The 20,431-nt window shown below is 42.2% G+C and overlaps 2 protein-coding genes across 2 annotated transcripts in view; one reads left to right on the top strand and one right to left on the bottom strand.

Moving 5' to 3' along the window:
• Positions 1 to 1,234: 1,234 nt before the first annotated feature.
• On the top strand, positions 1,235 to 12,389 carry TLR2 (toll like receptor 2). Its single transcript, XM_061192505.1, has 2 exons — positions 1,235 to 1,738; positions 8,171 to 12,389. The coding sequence occupies exon 2, from the start codon at positions 8,187 to 8,189 to the stop codon at positions 10,542 to 10,544; it is 2,358 nt and encodes a 785-aa protein (XP_061048488.1). The 5' UTR covers positions 1,235 to 1,738; positions 8,171 to 8,186; the 3' UTR covers positions 10,545 to 12,389.
• A 2,586-nt stretch (positions 12,390 to 14,975) lies between these two features.
• Positions 14,976 to 20,431, bottom strand: part of RNF175 (ring finger protein 175) — a 73,425-nt gene continuing 67,969 nt past the window's right edge. Inside the window, 2 exon segments of the mRNA XM_061191032.1 lie at positions 14,976 to 15,095; positions 16,753 to 16,759. Coding sequence (XP_061047015.1) covers positions 14,976 to 15,095; positions 16,753 to 16,759 — 127 coding nt within the window.

Genomic DNA, 20,431 nt, shown 5'->3' with positions numbered 1-20,431 from the left:
AGTAAACTGTATAGGAAAACAGACTCTACCCCCTCAAGTTCACATTCATGCCTATAGATTGAGTTTGCCTGAGGCTGGAGCCTTTGATGAGGACTAGGCATGTGGAATAGGGTAACACAAAGAACCCTGGGTTTAGGGTAAAATTCTGGTTTCAAATCTCAATTCGGCCACTTAGAATTTGCATGGCATTTCCTCCTGTGTCAAAGAGAAACTAGAATGCTTCTTCAGCCTCCAATCTCAATTTGGGAAGGTCAAATGTAATTAAGAAAATAAAATGTAGTTAATGAATATTAAGGCAGCTTAATTTTTTCTTTAAACATCTTTATTGAAGTATAATTGCTTTACAATGGTGTGTTAGTTTCTGCTTTATAACAAAGTGAATCAGTTATACATATACATATGTTCCCATATCTCTTCCCTCTTGCATCTCCCTCCCTCCCACCCTCCCTATCCCACCCCTCTAGGTGGTCACAAAGCACCGAGCTGATCTCCCTGTGCTATGCGGCTGCTTCCCACTAGCTATCTATTTTACATTTGGTAGTGCAGCTTAATTTTGAAAAGGTATCTAGTTTCCCTTACAAACATGTCTCACTAGTCTCTGTGGCAATGAAGAAAGCCAATCTAAGACTGTTCGTTTTGGGAATTACCCACTTTGAGAAACAGGGATGGAAATGCGCAAGGGAAGGACTTAGGTTCAAAATCTTAGACATAAAGGGGAGCCCACATCTTTTCACGGTAAGAGCAGGGATGGGAGGTGGGTGCTAGGGAAAGTCAGCGCACTACCAGGGGTCCGCCACAAGATTGAAATTTTTAAAAAATCTGGGCTGTCCTTATCTGCTCTTCAGGCAAAATCTTGCTGCGTTGGTTTGGATAGTGATTGGTGTTATTTTAATGCAGGAGAGCATAGACTTGCGGGTGGAAGTGGACCCTGGAGATATACTGACCGGGAAATTGTGTTTAAAAGGTCGTGGTGGGGGTGGGAGGTGGATGAAAGGCATGATTCGCGGGCCTGAATTTGGGCGTCCAAGGACGCAGAAGAATGGAGACGGCGTGTTTCAGGGCAATAAGAGGCTTTGGGTGCCCGAGGCTTCAAGAAAATACTGGTTGGGTAATAAGCCTTCTCGTTGGTTTCGAAATCTAACTCTGTGCTGGGGGAATCCCACGCGGAGGCCTTAAGCATCTCCCCACACCCTGGCCCCAGCGCCTGCCTCCGACCCGGGCCGGGCACCAGGCGGCGGTGGGGTAGCACCTGGGTCACGGTCACCCGACGGAGCCCGCGGAAAGGGAGGCGGCGGCGGGCGGCGGGCCCCGGGCCCCAGGCCACAGGTGCCAGGCGCGCTCCGCTGTACGGGTAGTCCCCGCACCCTGGAGGAGGGGGCGCTGGCCACACGCAGCGTCCCCGTGCACTCTTCCGGGGCGCGGGCAGGTCCCGGCCGGAGGCGTCAGAAGGCGCGGCCTGGCGGCGGCTGCGCAGTCTCCGGATACATCGGGCCGAAAATACACTCGGCGGACTTCCTCGCTCCGCAGCCCTCCCCGGACCGGGCGGGCAGGGTCCCAGGGTGGCCGAAGCGCGGACGCGGGCGCCGGGCATCCCCGCTTCCCAGTCGGCGGCACCCGGGACCCCAGTCGTGCGACTCGGGCCCGGGGAAGGGGGTGTCCCCGGCCCCGAGGCCGTCGACGCTCCCGCAGCCCCGTTTGCGAGGCCCCGCACGGGAATGTGCACACCCGCACCGCCGAGGTGAGAGAAGCGGGGGCCTCACGGAAAGGGACGGGGGTGCGGCCGAGGTTCGCCTAGCCCTTGGCGTCACGGTGCCCGCGGGCCGTGGCGGGGCCATCCAGCCTCCGAGGGGGCGCCGCGGGGAGCTTCCGCGGGCTCCGCGCTACGGGCGGCCTCGTTCCGGGAGGCGGGGTGGCCGGTGGCTCCGGTTCCCGAAGGGCCGCCCTCTCGCCGGCGGCTCAATGCGCCCCGGTCGCCCCCGCCCCCTTCACTCGGAGCGGCGGTGACGAGGGTCAGTTAGAGGCTTTCAAGGTTGCATAGGTGCGTCGTGCTGGCGGTGCGTCTGCGCTCACTGCTTACCGCTGGGACCCAACTTCCAAAGGTGGGATTTCGGCCACCAGGGCTCAGAAGTGGGACAGGGTCAGGACTCGGATCTGCCTAGGACTCTCGCTCCCCAACCCCGAGCCTGGCCTCTGCTCCGGGGTGGGCTTCACGCCATTAAAACTTCGTCAACGTCTATAAATGACAACTTGTGTTTGGAACTTGGATGTCAGCCAGGATAGTGTTTTTCCTGTTTGGAAAAAAAAAAAAAAAGGGCTGGGAGAGAGAGAGAGAGAAATTGTTCCGGGTGTAAACAATTCAGCCGGGTGAGATGCTTGTAATCTTGCAGGAGGTCTTGTCTGCACTGTTACTAACTCAGATCTTTACCAAAAAGCAACTGGGAGATAGGATGGCTGACTTGAAAGTAGACACCAAAAACAAAGAAAAGAAAAGAAAAAGGCAAATATCCTGACCTGATTATTTGAAAATGACTTATTCACCAATATTTTAAGTTTCTTCTTCTTCCTGTTCTAAGCAGAGAAGCTTTATGTCTTCTTTAAACTTTTTATAATGTATCAATTTTATGAAAATTGCCTTAAGTTGACAACATGTTTTGGAAGTTTGTAAGCCATCAGTTATTTTTTTTCATTGCTTTACTTAAGAATTTGACTTGGTTGGTTAAATATCTTGTTTTGATTTCAGTGATTGAGCATAATTTATTGTATGTGGCACCTTGGGTGTGACCTCATAAAGATATTTTAGTAAATCTAAGTTGTATTTACTCCTCCCAAATAGGTTTGCTTGTCAAAAAAAAATTTTTTTTATCTCCACAATGTCATTTAAAATTTACATTACTTTTTCCTCATGTAGGAAACCCATGTCTGAGTTTCTGAGTGCTATCTTTCTTATCTATTGTTACACTAAAAAAATCCAATTGTTGCTTCTTGTTGCCTACTCTTACCTGGTTTATTTTCCATGTGTTGAAGAACATATGTTTTTGGGTACTTCTTTCAATGAAGGTCTACAAATGTCTGAAAATGTCTTATCTTTACTCTTGGATGATTATTTAAATGGGTATAGGTGCCTAGACTAACAGGTATGTTTTCTCAGCCCTTTGAGGCTATTATTCCATTGTTTTGGGGCTAGATGAGGAATTTCTATTCTTTAGGATTCAATATGCATTTATAATTTGTAAATTTATGTTTTTCTTCAGTTCTGAAAAATTCTTAATTATTATATCTTTTAATATTTGGATCCACACCAGCGTATGTGGCAGGCCTGGGTTTTGATTTCTTATGGGAGATTTCTAGGAGGCCAGCTTCTAGCCAGGTGGAGACCCTGGGTCAGAGGGCAGAGATTTTTGAGGCCCCTGTTCACATATGGCGTAGCCTTTTCCCTGTGCTTGGCTTTATGGAGAGCCCACTTTCACTTCTCTACCATGCGCTGGGCCATGAGTCCTTCTCCAGTCTGGCTTCACCCAGGCATCTCAGACCTTGCCCTAAAGTGGGCGTCTGGTCCTGGTTTCACTGTGGGCCACAGGGCTTCAACTTCCTCTCAGCTAAGTCACCTCTAACACCAGGCTTACTCCTCAGACTTCCATCCTATCCTGAGTCTTGGACTAATAATTCCTCACCACTCTGGCAACTTTCTGAATTCTTTAAGCAGATGATTTTTATACTTTGTGCAGATCCACAACTTTTATTAGATCTGACTCCACTCCGTCTAACTTGAGCCATCGCCCTTCCCTTTCTCAGTGTCTTACATTGAGGAGTTCTCTGCGCCCTCCTGTAATGTATTGGGGAAATGGGAGGAGAGACAAGTAATTCTGACCTAAAGTGTCAAGTTGTTAACTGTAGTTTTAGCATCATCAATAATTATTATTTGTTGAAAACTGACCATGTAATAGGTATCATATAATATGTATATGAAATAGCCCAAGATCTCTGCTCTTATAAATTTTACCTTTTAAAGAGAAAAAGCCAGGAAGAATAAAAAATGAATGTATTTGACCTTAAATCTTAGCCAAAAATTGGTATAGATTTCTTAAGATTTGTGCAACATGTTACAAAGTGGAAAAAATCAAGTAAATTTTGGTTCTCCAGTACAATTATACTAAGAGGATTTTTTTTTCAACAACCGATTAAGCAGAAAGACAATGGGATAGACATAGTACCAAATAGTAATGCCATTTCATCTTAACCCTGTCAGTTTTAGAGGTGGGGACAATGCTAGATCTACAGCCTCTATGGGTTAGTTTCTGTTGTCTGCTGTTTCTGCTTTTCTCATGCTTATCACCTTGCTTTCGTTAGTGCCCAGTTGTTTTTCATTTTTTACTGGACATTCTATTTGAAAAATTGTTTGTAGAAAGAAATCTAAGGGCTAGGATGATGTTTTCTTCTTCTGGAGAAAATTTTCCTTTGCTTCTGTAGGTACCCATGAGCACTAGTGTTCCAGAAATAATCTTAGTCCATATTCAGAGATCGAGGCTGCCTGAGCCATCCAGATAAATGAAAGCTGTGATGCAACCTCTGTGAGGACTTATTTTCCTCTAGTTCAGCCTTATCTATCCCATCCATGACTGCCCCAGACCTTAACATTTAACTCCCTGCTTTCTAAGGCTGTCAAAAGTGCTCTGCAGCCTGTCAGACTGTGCTTACTGTGTTCAACGCAATAAAAGACAAAACTGAAAATTTTGGCAGAGAATTTGAAACTATAAAAATGACATAGCAGGGGCTTCCCTGGTGGCACAGTGGTTGAGAATCTGCCTGCCAATGCAGGGGACACGGGTTCGAGCCCTGGTCTGGGAAGATCCTACATGCAGCGGAGCAACTGGGCCCGTGAGCCACAACTACTGAGCCTGCGCGTCTGGAGCCTGTGCTCCGCAACAAGAGAGGCCGTGATAGTGAGAGGCCCGCGCACCGCAATGAAGAGTGGCCCCCGCTTGCCATAACTAGAGAAAGCCCTCGCACAGAAACGAAGACCCAACACAGCTAAAAAAAAATAAATAAATTTATAAACCTATAGCTTTGACTTTAAAAAAAAAAAATGACATAGCAGAAGTGGAAAGGAACCGAATAGAAATTATATAGATGAAAACTGTAATAATCAAAAAATTTAAAAACAGTGGATGGATTTAACAGTAAATTAAACATAGCTGAGGAAAGGAAAATAAGCTAGAAAATAGATCAGAAGAAAATACCTAGATTGAAACTTGAAGAGACAAAAGTATGGAAAGAACAGAAAAGAAAGAGACATGGACAATACAGCTAAACTAGTGTTTAGATGAAAATTCATGACCTGAAATGGATATATTAGAAATGAAGAATGGCTGAAAATTAATGAGGAAGCATCTATCTCAGGAAATTAGAATGAGAACAGCAAAATAAATCTAGAGAAAGCAGAAGGAAGTAAATAGTAATATGAGTAGAAATTAATGAAATAGAAAATAAATAGAGGCTCTATAGAGTGAGAAGTTGGTTATTCAAAAATGCTGATAGGACTTCCCTGGTGGTGCAGTGGTTGAGAATCTGGCTGCCAATGCAGGGGACATGGGTTTGATCCCTGGTCCGGGAAGATCCCTCCCACATGCCATGGAGCAACTAAGCCTGTACGCCGCAACTACTGAAGCCCGTGTGCCGCAACTACTGAAACCCGTTCGCCACAACTACTGAAGCCCACATGCCTAGAGCCCATGCTCCACAACAAGAGAAGCCACCGCAATGAGAAGCCCGTGCACCACAACGAAGAGTGGCCCCTGCTCGCTGCAACTAGAGAAAGCCCGCGTGTAGCAACAAGGACCCAATACAGCCAAAAATAAATGGATAAAATAAATAATTTTTAAAAAATGCTAATAAAAACGATAAACCTCTGGCAAGACAATTGAGAAAGAAAGCAGGCACAAATATCATCTAAGGAATAGAATAGAGGTCCTGCAGACATTAAAACAATAAGAGGGTGTAAGCAACTATGTCAGTAAATTTGAAAATTTGGAAGAAAATGATAAATTCTTTGAAAAACACAACTGACAAAAGAATAAAAAGAAAATCTGAATCATTCCGTAGCTGTTAAATTAATGTATTTAACAAAAACAAACAACAACAAAAACTGTATGAGGACATTAGGAGAAAGAAATTTGTAGGGCAATTTTACTTCTGAGTATAGATTCAAAAATTCTAAACAAAATATTATAAATAAAATCCACCAATATATAAAAAGGATAATACATCCAAACGAATGTGGGTTTATTCTAAAAATGCAAGGTTGCTTTAACACAGACATTTATCCATGTAGTCACCAATATTTATTAACAAAGTGAAGGAGGAAATGTTCTTATCTCAATCGTTATAGGAAGAAGAAAAAATTTTGATAAAATTCAACATTCACTAATCAAGACAATGAAGTAAATGTATAAGGATTGGAAAAAGTAAATAAAACCATCATTATACCTGGATGATATGATTGTGTATGTAGAAAATTAAAAGGAATCTACAAACTGTGAAATTGCTGAATTAGTTCTGCAAGGTTGCTCAATGCATGGTAAATATGTAAAACTTAATTGAATTTCTCTCTCTGTATATATAGGTATATGCCACATATAAGTAAGTAATACTATTTTCAAAACTTCAAAAGCATCAGATGCCTAGAAATAAATCTCACAAAATATGCTCAAGACCTCTGTGTAGAAAATCATAAGACATTATTGTGATAATGAAGACCCAAATAAATGGAAAGATATATCATGCTCATGGATTGAAAGATTCAGTATTATAGTGATGTCAATAATTCCAAAATATCTATAGATTCATGGCATTGCCAATTAAAATCAATGGGTTTGGGCTTCCCTGGTGGCTCAGTGGTTAAGAATCTGCCTGCCAATGCAGGGAACACGGATTCAAGCCCTGGTCCGGGAAGATCCCACATGCCACGGAGCAACTAAGCCCGTGAGCCACAATTACTGAGCCCGAGTGCCACAACTACTGAAGCCTGCACGCCTAGAGCCCGTGCTCTGCAACAAGAGAAGCCACTGCAATGAGAAGCCTGCACACTGCAGTGAAACATAGCCCCCGCTCACCACAACTAGAGAAAGCCCATGTGCGGCAATGAAGACCCAACGCAGCCAAAAATAAAATAAATAAATTTATTTAAAAAAAATTAGTGGGTTTTGTTTTTGAAACTGGTAAGCTGATTCTGTAATTTATAAGAATATGCAAAACACCAAGACTAACTGAGACTCACTTAAAGAAGAACAGGGAGGAAGGCCTTGCTCTCCTGGATATGAAGATATGTCATATATTTAATATAGTGTGTTACCGGTACAAGGATAGACAAATAGACATTGGATCAGATTAGAGAGCCCTGAAACAGACTGACCCTTAGATGGACACGTGAGTATTGGCAAAGGTAATACTGTTGATTGTTTCCCCAAAATGATCTTTTGAAAAATGTGCTGAGTCAAACACTGCTTGCTGCACTTGGTTCACTGCAGATGAGAAGGTTCTGATGGTCTGATTGTCCCTCCACCCCACAAACTACCTTGCTCTGCCTGGGGTTCTCAGCACTGCTTCCACCTACTAGTGCCAAGTGCAAGACAGGTTGACAAGCATGGGACCTTTTTCTTTTGGTTAAAGAGCATGCTCCTCCTGGAGCTGTATTCAGTGATAGTTGTTCAAGGAGAGCTGTGGTTTGGCACTGTGAGATCTCTAACTCACGGGGGCATCAGGACAGGCAAGGGGCATGCTGCAATATAAGATCTGAAGTATACAAATAGGAGGTTGTAAATCCATATGGTTAAGCCTAGCCCTTTTCTTAAACTGCTTGCTTTTTCATCCTCCATCATTCATTTACTTTCATCTTTCAACCCACGTTTGGTCCTGCTCCATATTCCTAGATGGTACTGTGCCTTTAAGTCATTGCTCAGTGGTGGTCTGTTGCTGGATGTGTCAGGGAATTCATTTTTTATCCTTATTCATACATTCCATTTCCCTGTTAGTTATTTCTTGGTGTGTGTGTGTGTGTGTGTGTGTGTGTGTGTGTGTGTATGCGCGTGCTACATCTTACAAAACGTTTCTCAAGAACTGGAATTAAGCTATGCTGTCAAACACAATCACTCATTTGAACCTCTTTTCTTTGTAGGTGAGATCACTGGACAATGCCACCTGCATTGTGGACAGTGTGGGTCTTGGGGTCTGTAATCAGCCTCCCCAAAGAAGGAGCCTCTGATCAGGCTTCTTCTCTGTCTTGTGACCCCACTGGTGTCTGCGATGGCCGCTCCAGATCTTTCAACTCCATCCCCTCAGGGCTCACGGCAGCTGTGAAAAGCCTTGACCTGTCCAGCAATGAGATCACCTATGTCAGCAACAGTGACCTGCGGAGGTGTGTGAACCTCAGGACTTTGAGCCTGGGGGCCAATGAAATTCACACAGTGGAGGAAGATTCTTTTTTTTCCCTGAGGAGTCTTGAATATTTGGACTTATCCTATAATCGTTTATCTAACTTCTCATGCTCCTGGTTCAGATCCCTTTCTGCCTTGAAATTCTTAAACTTACTGGGAAATTTATACAAAACACTCGGGGAAAGATCTCTTTTTTCTCATCTTCCAAATCTGCGAATCCTGAAAGTAGGAAATAGTAACAGCTTCACTGAGATTCAGGAAAAGGATTTCGCTGGGCTAACTCTTCTTGAGAAACTTGAGATTAATGCTCCAAATCTGCAGACGTATGCGCCAAAGAGTTTAAAGTCAATCCAGAACATCAGCCATCTGATTCTTCATCTGAAGCAGCCTATTTTACTGCTGGAGATTTTTGTAGATATTTTAAGTTCCTTAGAATGTTTAGAACTGAGAGATACTAATTTGAACACTTTTCATTTTTCAGAAGTATCCATCAATGAAACGAATACATCGATTAAAAAGTTTACATTTAGAAATGTGCAAATCACTGACGAAAGTTTTATTGAAGTTGTGAAACTGTTTAATTATGTTTCTGGAGTCTTAGAAGTAGAGTTTGATGACTGTACCCATGATGGAGTTGGTGATTTTAGGACATTGACTCTGGACACAATTAAATACCTAGGTGACGTGGAGACATTAACAATACGGAAGTTGCATATTCCACAGTTTTTCTTATATCATGATCTGAGTAATATATATTCACTCACAGGAAAAGTTAAAAGAATCACAATAGAAAACAGTAAGGTTTTTCTGGTTCCTTGTTTACTTTCACAACATTTAAGATCATTAGAATATTTGGATCTCAGTGAAAACTTAATGTCTGAAGAAACCTTGAAAAACTCAGCCTGTGAGCATGCTTGGCCCTTCCTAAAAACCTTAGTTTTAAGGCAGAATCGTTTGAAATCTTTAGAAAAAACTGGAGAAATTTTGCTTACTCTGCAAAACCTGACTAACCTTGATATCAGTAAGAATAATTTTCATTCAATGCCTGAAACTTGTCAGTGGCCAGGAAAAATGAAATATTTGAACTTATCCAGCACAAGAATACAAAGTTTAACCCGTTGCATTCCCCAGACACTGGAAATTTTAGATATTAGCAATAACAATCTCGATTCATTTTCTTTGATTTTGCCAGAACTCAAAGAACTTTATATTTCCAGAAATAAGTTGAAGACTCTACCAGATGCCTCCTTCTTACCTGTGTTATTAGTTATGAGAATCAGCAGAAATATAATAAATACTTTCTCTAAGGAGCAACTTGATTCTTTTCAAAAACTGAAGACTTTGGAAGCTGGTGGCAACAGCTTCATTTGCTCCTGTGACTTCCTGTCTTTCACTCAGGGGCAGCAGGCCCTGGCCCAGGTCCTGATCGACTGGCCAGAAGACTACCTGTGTGACTCTCCATCCCCCGTGCGGGGCCAGCGCGTTCAGGACACCCGGCTCTCACCTTCTGAATGCCACAGGGCAGCCGTGGTGTCTGCCGTGTGCTGTGCCCTTTTCCTGTTGCTCCTGCTCGTGGGGGTTCTGTGCCACCGTTTCCACGGACTGTGGTACATGAAGATGATGTGGGCCTGGCTCCAGGCCAAGAGGAAGCCCAGGAAGGCTCCCCGCAGGGACATCTGCTATGACGCCTTTGTGTCCTACAGTGAACGGGATTCCTACTGGGTGGAGAACCTCATGGTCCAGGAGCTGGAGCACTTCAACCCTCCCTTTAAGTTGTGTCTTCACAAGCGGGACTTCATTCCTGGCAAGTGGATTATTGACAATATCATTGACTCCATTGAAAAGAGCCACAAAACCATCTTTGTGCTTTCTGAGAACTTTGTGAAGAGTGAGTGGTGCAAGTACGAGCTGGACTTCTCCCATTTTCGTCTCTTTGATGAGAACGACGATGCTGCCATTCTCATTCTGCTGGAGCCCATTGAGAAAAAGGCCATCCCCCAGCGTTTCTGTAAGCTGCGGAAGATTATGAACACCAAGACCTACTTGGAGTGGCCCGCTGATGAGATGCAGCAGGAAGGGTTTTGGTTAAATTTGAGAGCTGCGATAAAGTCCTAGGATCCTTCATTAAGGGTCAGTCTTGGTCTGGTGGTGGTCTTTCTATCACTAGTTATAACTAAGTCCATTCTGACCCAATTATATGTAAACTATATGAATGAGTACTTGCTTATTAAAACAACTAAAACTGTTCAAAAACTGCTACCAGATTGGAAAAACATGATTCTGGGCTTTTCTTTATACTATGAGATAATCATGATCTCACTGCATTATTGATATCTGAATTATCTGTACCAATTGGCTTAGTTCATTAGGAAACAGCAGAAATGAGCAGAAGATTTCAAATGACTGTGTCCGTCAGCTTTCTGCCAGGAGACTCATCCATGTCTGTAGAGGTCGTTCTCCATCCCCCTAGCTGTCCCTTCTGTGCCTGACTGCTCTCAAGAGCAGCAAGGCAAAATGTTATTGCTGTTCTTAAAAAAAAAGTGCTGTGTGTCCCCATTAAGCTTCACAGGATACAAAAAAACCTAGAGGGTATATTTTCATATGAATTGGATCTGTCTTTCTCGGTATTTGATAAGTTTCTCCAGCCATAGTTACTTGAGAGAGGGTATATAACCCAAGATGCAGTAAATTATGTATTTCTATGAAAATGAAACTAATGAAATAAATACTCAGTTTTGAAGAATTTGAAAGAAGCCCCCTATATCCCTGACTCAGATCTTCAGCCTTTAACTATGTGTGAAGTTCTAATTAGTGTCTGGTTACTCTGCTTTCAGCCCCATCTTCTAGTCCGCTTCCCCTGCATCATGTTGATTTTTCCTTCTTCGAAAAGTCTTGTTTCTGATTTTTTCTCTTTTCTGAAACATTATAAAAGTACGTATGAGCTAAATAAATTTTTAAGCAAGTATAGACATAGAGGTTCTTCACAATGACTCAGAAATATTTGTTACACAATAATTTAAAAGATAGATACTACTTCCATATGCTAATTTTTAGACTCTAGATAATAAGACATTAAATGAATGCATTAAATTTAAAAGTGAGGAGCTATTTATAGACTTCATGCAACTCACTTCTTAAGCTGGGAACCACATGTGAAAGGAAGTGACCTTGCTCAGTCCTCAGCCAGAACTGGGTCTGTGTGGTTAGTTGGGGTCTGGAATCAGAAGGACCTGGGTTAGTACGCATGTATCTTTGGGCAACTCAATCTGACCCCAAATATTTTCCTGTCCTTAAGATAGGGATAATAATAAATACATCGTAGGGTCTGATGTAGATGTCAATGTGCAGTAATATCAGTAAAGTACTGGCATGCGCCCCTGGATGAGGACCAACCCTATGAGAATGGGTACCATGGGGTACTCGCACAGGGTGACAGGTGCCTGTGGTAGGTGTTAGCTATTATTATTATTTTCCAAGAAGGAATTCCTCTTATATATTATGGTTTGTAAATGAATGTTTTTGTCTTATGGGTACTAGCAGGGATCTAGGGTATATTTTCTGTAGTTTGCAGAAAGTTATCTCAAAGAAATAAGTTCATTAAGTGCAGGACAGGCTTTAGTCCTTGGGAAACCCAAACAGTGGGTTCTTCTGTCTCACACAAACTCCTGGGAGAGTATAATGGAGTACCCAGCCTAAGAAAAAAATAGACAAGTTCAGGAGAAGGAGACTTGAGATGCCACAGAAACCAAACACAAAATGGACTTTTTGCTTTAGTCCTCTATTTCCTTCCTACATTAAGCACAATGTTAATTGTCACGAGAACCAGACAAATTTAACGTGGACTTGACCTGTCGATTTAATTTCAATAGTTTAAACAGCAATAGAAAAGCTTCATAGTTAATTGATAGATTTAAAATAATATTTTAAAAATAATCTATTTTTCTCATTGCAAATGTTAAATTGTAGAAAATTTGGACAAGAAACGAGCATATAAAAGAAATTAAGAATCAGCTCTTATCCCTTTACCTTGACATAACCACTGGTAACTGGGTAGTATATACATATTACGTCACAAAACTGAGACTAGATTTAATTTATTGATTTATTTAAAATTAATTTATTTTTTGGCTGCGTTGGGTCTTCATTGCTGTGCGCGGGCTTTCTCTCGTTGCAGCAAGCGGGGGCTACTTTTCACTGTGGTGCGTGGGCTTCTCATTTCAGTGGCTTCTTTTTGTGGAGCACGGGCTCTAGGCGCATGGGCTTCAGTAGTCGTGTTGTGTGAGTTCAGTAGTTGTGGTTCGCGGGCTCTAGAGCACAGGCTCAGTAGTTGTGGCACACGGGCTTAGTTGCTCCGCGGCATGTGGGATCTTCCCAGACCAGGGCTCGAACCTGTGTCCCCGCGTTGGCAAGCGGATTCTTAACCACTGCGCCACCAGGGAAGCCCCTGAGATTAGATTTTAAATGCCTAAACTGTGTAAAGGAAATAGCATCTTTATTTTTTTCTGATATTGTTTAGTAATTATCTAACATTTCTGAACTCTGAGGGTCATTCAGAATTCCATGAAGGCACATGCTGGTTTATTTGCCCAGAGTCCTAAAGGGTCTTCACTCAGCTCTCCATAAAAGGCGGATGGCAAATACATCAGAGGTGAATTTAAGGGTTCTGCTACAAAAGAAAAACTAATTTTTAGTTGGTGCTTTATCCAGCTGTGAGGTCTTTTATTTGTCTGTAGCCTGTAAGTTCAAGAATCTTGATTTATCTCTTTAATCCTTGCACATGCCTGGTACATAATAAATATTGAATTGTTGAAATGTTTGCTGAGTAGAGAAATAAAGCAGAGTTAAATCTTCTAATAATCTGGATGATGAGCCAGTTGTAATACTTAAGCACTGAGCAGTTTCAAGAAGGAAAATTACCAACCGGTAGAAATCTTACTGTGAGTTATTGTCATTACAGCTACAATGGAATTTTGTATAGCATTAAGTATGTTGCTGATATTTTTTTTAAAATTTATTGAAGTATAGTTGATTTACAATGTTGAGTTAATTTCTGCTGTACAGCAAAGTGATTCAGTTATACATATATACATTCTTTTTCATATTCTTTTCCATTATGGTTTATCACAGGCTATTGAATATAGTTCCATGTGCTATACAGTAGGACCTTGTTTATCCATTCTGTATATAATAGTTTGCATTTGCTCACCCAAACTTCCAATCCAACCTGTCCCCACTCCCCCTCCCCGCTGGCAACCACAAGTCAGTTCTCTATGTCTGTGAATCTGTTTCTGTTTCATAGATAAGTTCATTTGTGTCATATTTTAGATTCCACATATAAGTGATATCATATGGTATTTGTCTTTCTGTTTCTGACTTACTTCACTCAGTATGATAATTTCTAGGTCCATCCAAGTTGCTGCAATGCGTTGCCAATGTTTCTGACAATAGATTTGTTTCTTTTCTACTTCATACAAGTGTAATGTCTTCAGGTATTGCAGAATAGATGTCTGGTGTGATGTAGACAGTGTTGGCTGTTTAACAAATGACCAGTAACTTAAAATGAATTAATTTTGGGGAGTTCAACATATTCTTGGGTTAATTTGTTCTGACTGGTCTTCCCAATTCTGTTAATTTTTTCTTTCTTGCTTGACTAATTCATTTGTTCAGCAAATATTTATTGAGTGCCTATTATGTGCCAGGTGCTGCTCCAAGTGCTGGAAAGATAGTAGGGAACAAAACAGATAAAATTCCCAGTCTTCATGGAGGTGAAGACAAACAGTAAACAGATGAGTCTATGATATGATTTCAGGTATTGGAAAGTGCTGTGAAGAAAATAAAAGCAGAGTATGGCCATGGATTGACTGTGTGTGTGTGTGTGTGTGTGTGTGTGTGTGTTTGAACAGAGTGTCACAGAAGAAGAGAGTGCTTCTCTTCCCTTTAGTGCCCTTGGGTGGGCTGAGTGCATGGGGAAGCCCCAGGAAACCCAGTGTAGCTCTGGCCCATTGAGTAGGCTGCAACACACTGGTGCTAGAGGCTTCAGGAGTGATCTCTACACAGAAGGGCTCTGTGGTGCCAAAGCTGCCACGTGGTAACAAGCACAAAGAACAGAAAAGACTCTGTCCTTAAACCATAGATTTGACAACTCTGCCTACTTCTTTGAAGATGTTGAACTGATAAGAAGGTATTTGTTGTAACTCAACGTTGTACGTGAGGAGTACTTCGCAAACCTCTGAAACACGCCTCAGATGAGATCACTGTAAGCCAAAGTAGAGGTGGGATGTCCACAGTGGGTTGTACCAAATGTGTCAGATGCGATGATTACAAAATGATTGTAATCGGAAGGATGCAAAACACGCTTTATTTGTTTATTCCATTGCTCAGCTTCTCTTTAAATTCTTTCCACACAAAGTGCCAGTTGTTATTCAGTTCTCTAAATTCTTGGGGTCATCTCTAAAATTAGAAAAGAATATCAATATTAAATGTAGGATTAAGGATTAGAAAATATTTCAACATGCAATACATTGCTTCTTGGGTAGGTGTGCCATGCTATTCCAGCCCTAGTGAATAATTAACGCCTTGGACGATTCCTATCACCATGGGTTGCCAGGCCACCAGATAACGAAGCCAGTCCAGGATTTGCCCATATAAAAAGTGTGTGTAGAGGAGCTTCAAAATGGCGGAAGAATAAGACATGGAGATCACCTTCCTCCCCACAAATACATCAAAAATACATCTACATGTGGAACAACTCCTACAGAACACCTACTGAATGCTGGCAGAAGACCTCAGATCTCCCAAAAGGCAAGAAACTCCCCACGTACCTGGGTAGGGCAAAAGAAAAAAGAAAAAACAGAGACAAAGAATAGGGACGGGACCTGCACCAGTGGGAGGGAGCTGTGAAGAAGGGAAGGTCTCCACACACTAGGAAGCCCCTTCGCGGGCGGAGACGGCAGGTGGCGGAGGGAGGAAGCTTCAGAGCCGTGGAGGAGAGCGCAGCAACGGGGTGCGGAGGGCAAAGCGGAGAGATTCCCGCACAGAGGATCGGTGCCGACCAGCACTCACCAGCCCGAGAGGCTTGTCTGCTCACCCGCTGGGACGGGTGGGGGCTGGGAGCTGAGGCTCGGGCTTCGGAGGTCGGATCGCAGGGAGAGGACTGGGGTTGGCTGTGTGAACACAGCCTGAAGGGGCTAGTGCACCACAGCTAGCCGGGAGGGAGTCCGGGAAAAAGTCTGGAGGTGCGGAAGAGGCAAGAGACTTTTTCTTGCCTCTTTGTTTCCTGGTGCGCGAGGAGAGGGGATTAAGAGTGCTGCTTAAAGGGGCTCCAGAGAGGGGCGCGAGTCGCGGCTATCAGTGTTGACCCCAGAGACGGGCATGGGACGCTAAGGCTGCTGCTGCAGCCACAAAGAAGCCTGTGTGCAAGCACAGGTCACTATCCACACCTCCCCTCCTGGGAGCCTGTGCAGCCCGCCACTGCCAGGGTCCCGTGATCCAGGGACAACTTCCCCGGGAGAACGCACGGCGCGCCTCAGGCTGTTGCAACGTCATGCTGGGCTCCGCTGCCACAGGCTCACCCCGCATTCCGTACCCTTCCCTCCCCCCGCCTGAGTGAGCCAGAGCCCCCGAAGCAGCTGCTCCTTTAACCCCGTCCTGTCTGAGGGAAGAACAGACGCCCTCAAGCGAACTACACACAGAGGCAGGGCCAAATCCAAAGCTGAACCCTGGGAGCTGTGCGAATAAAGAAGAGAAAGGGAAATTTCTCCCAGCAACCTCAGGAGCAGCGGATTAAATCTCCACAATCAACTTGAGGTACCCTGCATCTGTGGAATACCTGAATAGACAACGAATCATCCCAAATTGAGGAGTGGACTTTGGGAGCAACGATATATGCATATTTTTCTCTTTTGCTCTTTTTGTGAGTGTGTATGTGTATGCTTCTGTGTGTGATTTTGTCTGTACAGATTTGCTTTTACCATTTGGCCCAGAGTTCGGTCTGTCCATCGTTTTTTGTTTTTGTTTTTTTTTTAGTATAGTTTTTAGCGCTTGTTGTCATTGGTGGATTTGTTTTTTGGTTTGGTTGCTCTCTTCTTTCTTTCTTTCTTTTTTTATTACTTAAAAAATTTTTTTTAATAATTATTTTTTATTTTAATAACTTAAATTTAATTTAATTTAATTTTATTTTATCTTCTTTCTTTCTTTCTTTCTTTCTTTTTCTCCCTTTAATTCTGAGCTGTGTGGATGACAGGCTCTTGGTGCTCCAGCCAGGCATCAGGGCTGTGCCTCTCAGGTGGGAGAGCCAAGTTCAGGACATTCGTCCACAAGAGACCTCCCAGCTTCACATAATAACAAACGGAGAAAATCTCCCAGAGATCTCCATCTCAACAACAAGACCCAGCTCCACTCAACAACCAGCAAGCTACAGTGCTGGACACCCTATGCCAAACAGCTAGCAAGACAGGAACACAACCACACCCATTAGCAGAGAGGCTGCCTAAAATCATAATAAGGCCATAGACGTCCCAAAACACACCACCAGACATGGACCTGCCAACCAGAAAGACAAGATCCAGCCTCATCCACCAGAACAAAGGCACTAGTCCCCTCCACCAGGAAGCCTACACAACCCACTGAACCAACCTTAGCCACTGAGGGCAGACACCAAAAACAACGGGAAATACAAACCTGCAGCCTGTGAGAAGGAGACCCCAAACACAGTAAGTTAAGCAAAATGAGAGGACAGAGAAACACACAGCAGATGAAGGACCAAGGTAAAAACTCACCAGACCTACCAAATGAAGAGGATATAGGCAGTCTGCCTGAAAAAGAATTCAGAATAATGATAGTAAAGATGATCCAAAATCTTGGAAATAGAACAGAGAAAATACAAGAAACGTTTAACAAGGAAGTAGGAGAACTAAAGAGCAAACAGTGATGAACAACACAATAAATGAAATTAAAAATTCTCTAGCCCTCTGCCCCCCGTCCCCCACCGTGGCCGGCGGACGAGGCGAAATTTGGTTGCCTGTTGGCCTTAACACATGCCTTCAAATTACAAAACAAGATTTACTACTAGGTACACATTGGAAGAAGCAGGTGTTAATACCACTGGAACTTTGCCTTGCAAATCAAAGAGGAAATGAAAAAATACCTAGAAACAAATGACAATGAAAACACAATCACCCCAAATCTATGGGATGCAGAAAAGCAGTTCTAAGAGGGAAGTTTATAGCAATACAACCCTACCTTAAGAAACAAGAAACATCTCAAATAAAAAACCTAATCTTACACCTAAAGCACTTAGAGAAAGAAGAACAAAAAAACCTCAAAGTTAGCAGAAGGAAAGAAATCATAAAGATCAGATCAGAAATAAATAAAAAAGAATTGAAGGAAATGATAGCAAAGATCAATAAAACTAAAAGCTGGTTCCTTGAGAAGATAAACAAAATTGATAAACCATTAGACACACTTATCAGTAAAAAAGGGAGAAGACTCAATTCAATAGAAATAGAAATGAAAAAGGAGAAGTAACAACTGACACTGCAGAAATACAAAGGATCATGAGAGATTACTACAAGCAACTCTATGCCAATAAAATGGACAACCTGGAAGAAATGGACAAATTCTTAGAAATGCACACCCTTCCGAGACTGAACGAGGAAGAAATAGAAAATATGAACAGACCAATCACAAGCACTGAAATTGAAACTGTGATTAAAAATCTTCCAACAAACAAAAGCCCAGGACCAGATGGCTTGACAGGCGAATTCTATCAACCATTTAGAGAAGAGCTAACACCTATCCTTCTCAAACTCTTCCAAAATATTGCAGAGGGAGGAACACTCCCCAACTCATTCTACGAGGCCACCATCACCCTGATACCAAAACCAGACAAAGATGTCACAAAGAAAGAAAACTACAGGTGAATATCACTGATGAACATAGATGCAAAAATCTTCAACAAAATACTAGCAAACAGAATCCAACAGCACATTAAAAGGATCATACACCATGATCAAGTGGGGTTTATTCCAGGAATGCAAGGATTCCTCAGTGTACGCAAATCACTCAACGTGATACATCATATTAACAAATTGAAGGAGAAAAACCATATGATCATCTCAATAGATGCAGAGAAAGCTTTCGACAAAATTCAACACCCACTTATGATAAAAGCCCTGCAGAAAGTAGGCATAGAGGGAACTTTCCTCAACATAATAAAGGCCATATATGACAAACCCACAGCCAACATTGTCCTCAATGGTGAAAAACTGAAACCATTTCCACTAAGATCAGGAACAAGACAAGGTTGCCCACTCTCACCACTATTATTCAACATCGTTTTGGAAGTGTTAGCCACAGCAATCAGAGAAGAAAAAGAAATAAAAGGAATCCAAATCGGAAAAGAAGTAAAGCTGTCACTGTTTGCAGATGACATGATACTATACATAGAGAATCCTAAAGATGCTACCAGAAAACTACTAGAGCTAATCAATGAATTTGGTAAAGTAGCAGGATACAAAATTAATGCACAGAAATCTCTTGCATTCCTATACACTAATGATGAAAAATCTGAAAGTGAAATTAAGAAAACACTCCCGTTTACCACTGCAACAAAAAGAATAAAATATCTAGGAATAAACCTACCTAAGGAGACAAAAGACCTGTATGCAGAAAATTATAAGACACTGATGAAAGAAATTAAAGATGATACAAATAGATGGAGAGATATACCATGTTCTTGGATTGGAAAAATCAACATTGTGAAAATGACTCTACTACCCAAAGCAATCTACAGATTCAATGCAATCCCTATCAAACTACCACTGGCATTTTTCACAGAACTAGAACAAAAAATTTCACAATTTGTATGGAAACAGAAAAGACCCTGAATAGCCAAAGCAATCTTGAGAACGAAAAATGGAGCTGGAGGAATCAGGCTCCCTGACTTCAGACTATATTACAAAGCTACAGTAATCAAGACAGTTTGGTACTGGCACAAAAACAGAAACATAGATCAATGGAACAGGATAGAAAGCTCAGAGATAAACCCATGCACATATGGTCAACTTATCTTTGATAAAGGAAGCAAGCATATACAGTGGAGAAAAGACAGCCTCTTCAATAAGTGGTGCTGGGAAAATTGGACAGGTACATGTAAAAGTATGAAATTAGAACACTCCCTGACACCATACACAAAAATAAACTCAAAATGGGTTAAAGACCTAAGCGTAAAGCCAGACACTATCAAACTCTTAGAGGAAAACAGGAAGAACACTCTATGACATAAATCACAGCAAGATCCTTTTTGACCCACCTCCTAGAGAAATGGAAATAAAAACACAAATAAACAAATGGGACCTAATGAAACTTAAAAGCTTTTGCACAGCAAAGGAAACCATAAACAAGACCCAAAGACAACCCTCAGAATGGGAGAAAATATTTGCAAATGAAGCAACTGACAAAGGATTAATCTCCAAGATTTACAAGCAGCTCATGCAGCTCAATAACAAAAAAACAAACAACCCAATCCAAAAATGGGCAGAAGACCTAAATAGACATTTCTCCAAAGAAGATATACAGATTGCCAACAGATACATGAAAGAATGCTCAACATCATTAATCATTAGAGAAATGCAAATCAAAACTACAATGAGGTATCACCTCACACTGGTCAGAATGGCCATCATCAAAAAATCTAGAAACAATAAATGCTGGAGAGGGTGTGGAGAAAAGGGAACCCTCTTGCACTGTTGGTGGGAATGTAAATTGATACAGCCACTATGGAGAACAGTATAGAGGTTCCTTAAAAAACTAAAAATAGAACTACCATACGACCCAGCAATCCCACTACTGGGCATATACCCTGAGAAAACCATAATTCAAAAAGAGTCATGTACCAAAATGTTCATTGCAGCTCTATTTACAATAGCCAGGACATGGAAGCAACCTAAGTGTCCATCATCAGATGAATGGATAAAGAAGATGTGGCACATATATACAATGGA

This window comes from Eubalaena glacialis, chromosome 5, assembly GCF_028564815.1.
Source record: "Eubalaena glacialis isolate mEubGla1 chromosome 5, mEubGla1.1.hap2.+ XY, whole genome shotgun sequence".
Lineage (NCBI taxonomy): Eukaryota > Metazoa > Chordata > Mammalia > Artiodactyla > Balaenidae > Eubalaena > Eubalaena glacialis.
The sequence above is the reverse complement of the archived record's forward strand: the minus strand, read 5'-3'. Positions and strand labels throughout refer to the sequence as shown.

Coding starts and splice junctions, on each gene's coding strand:
- TLR2 (XM_061192505.1), top strand. CDS start 8,187: ATGCCACCTGCATTGTGGACAGTGTGGGTCTTGGGGTCTGTAATCAGC.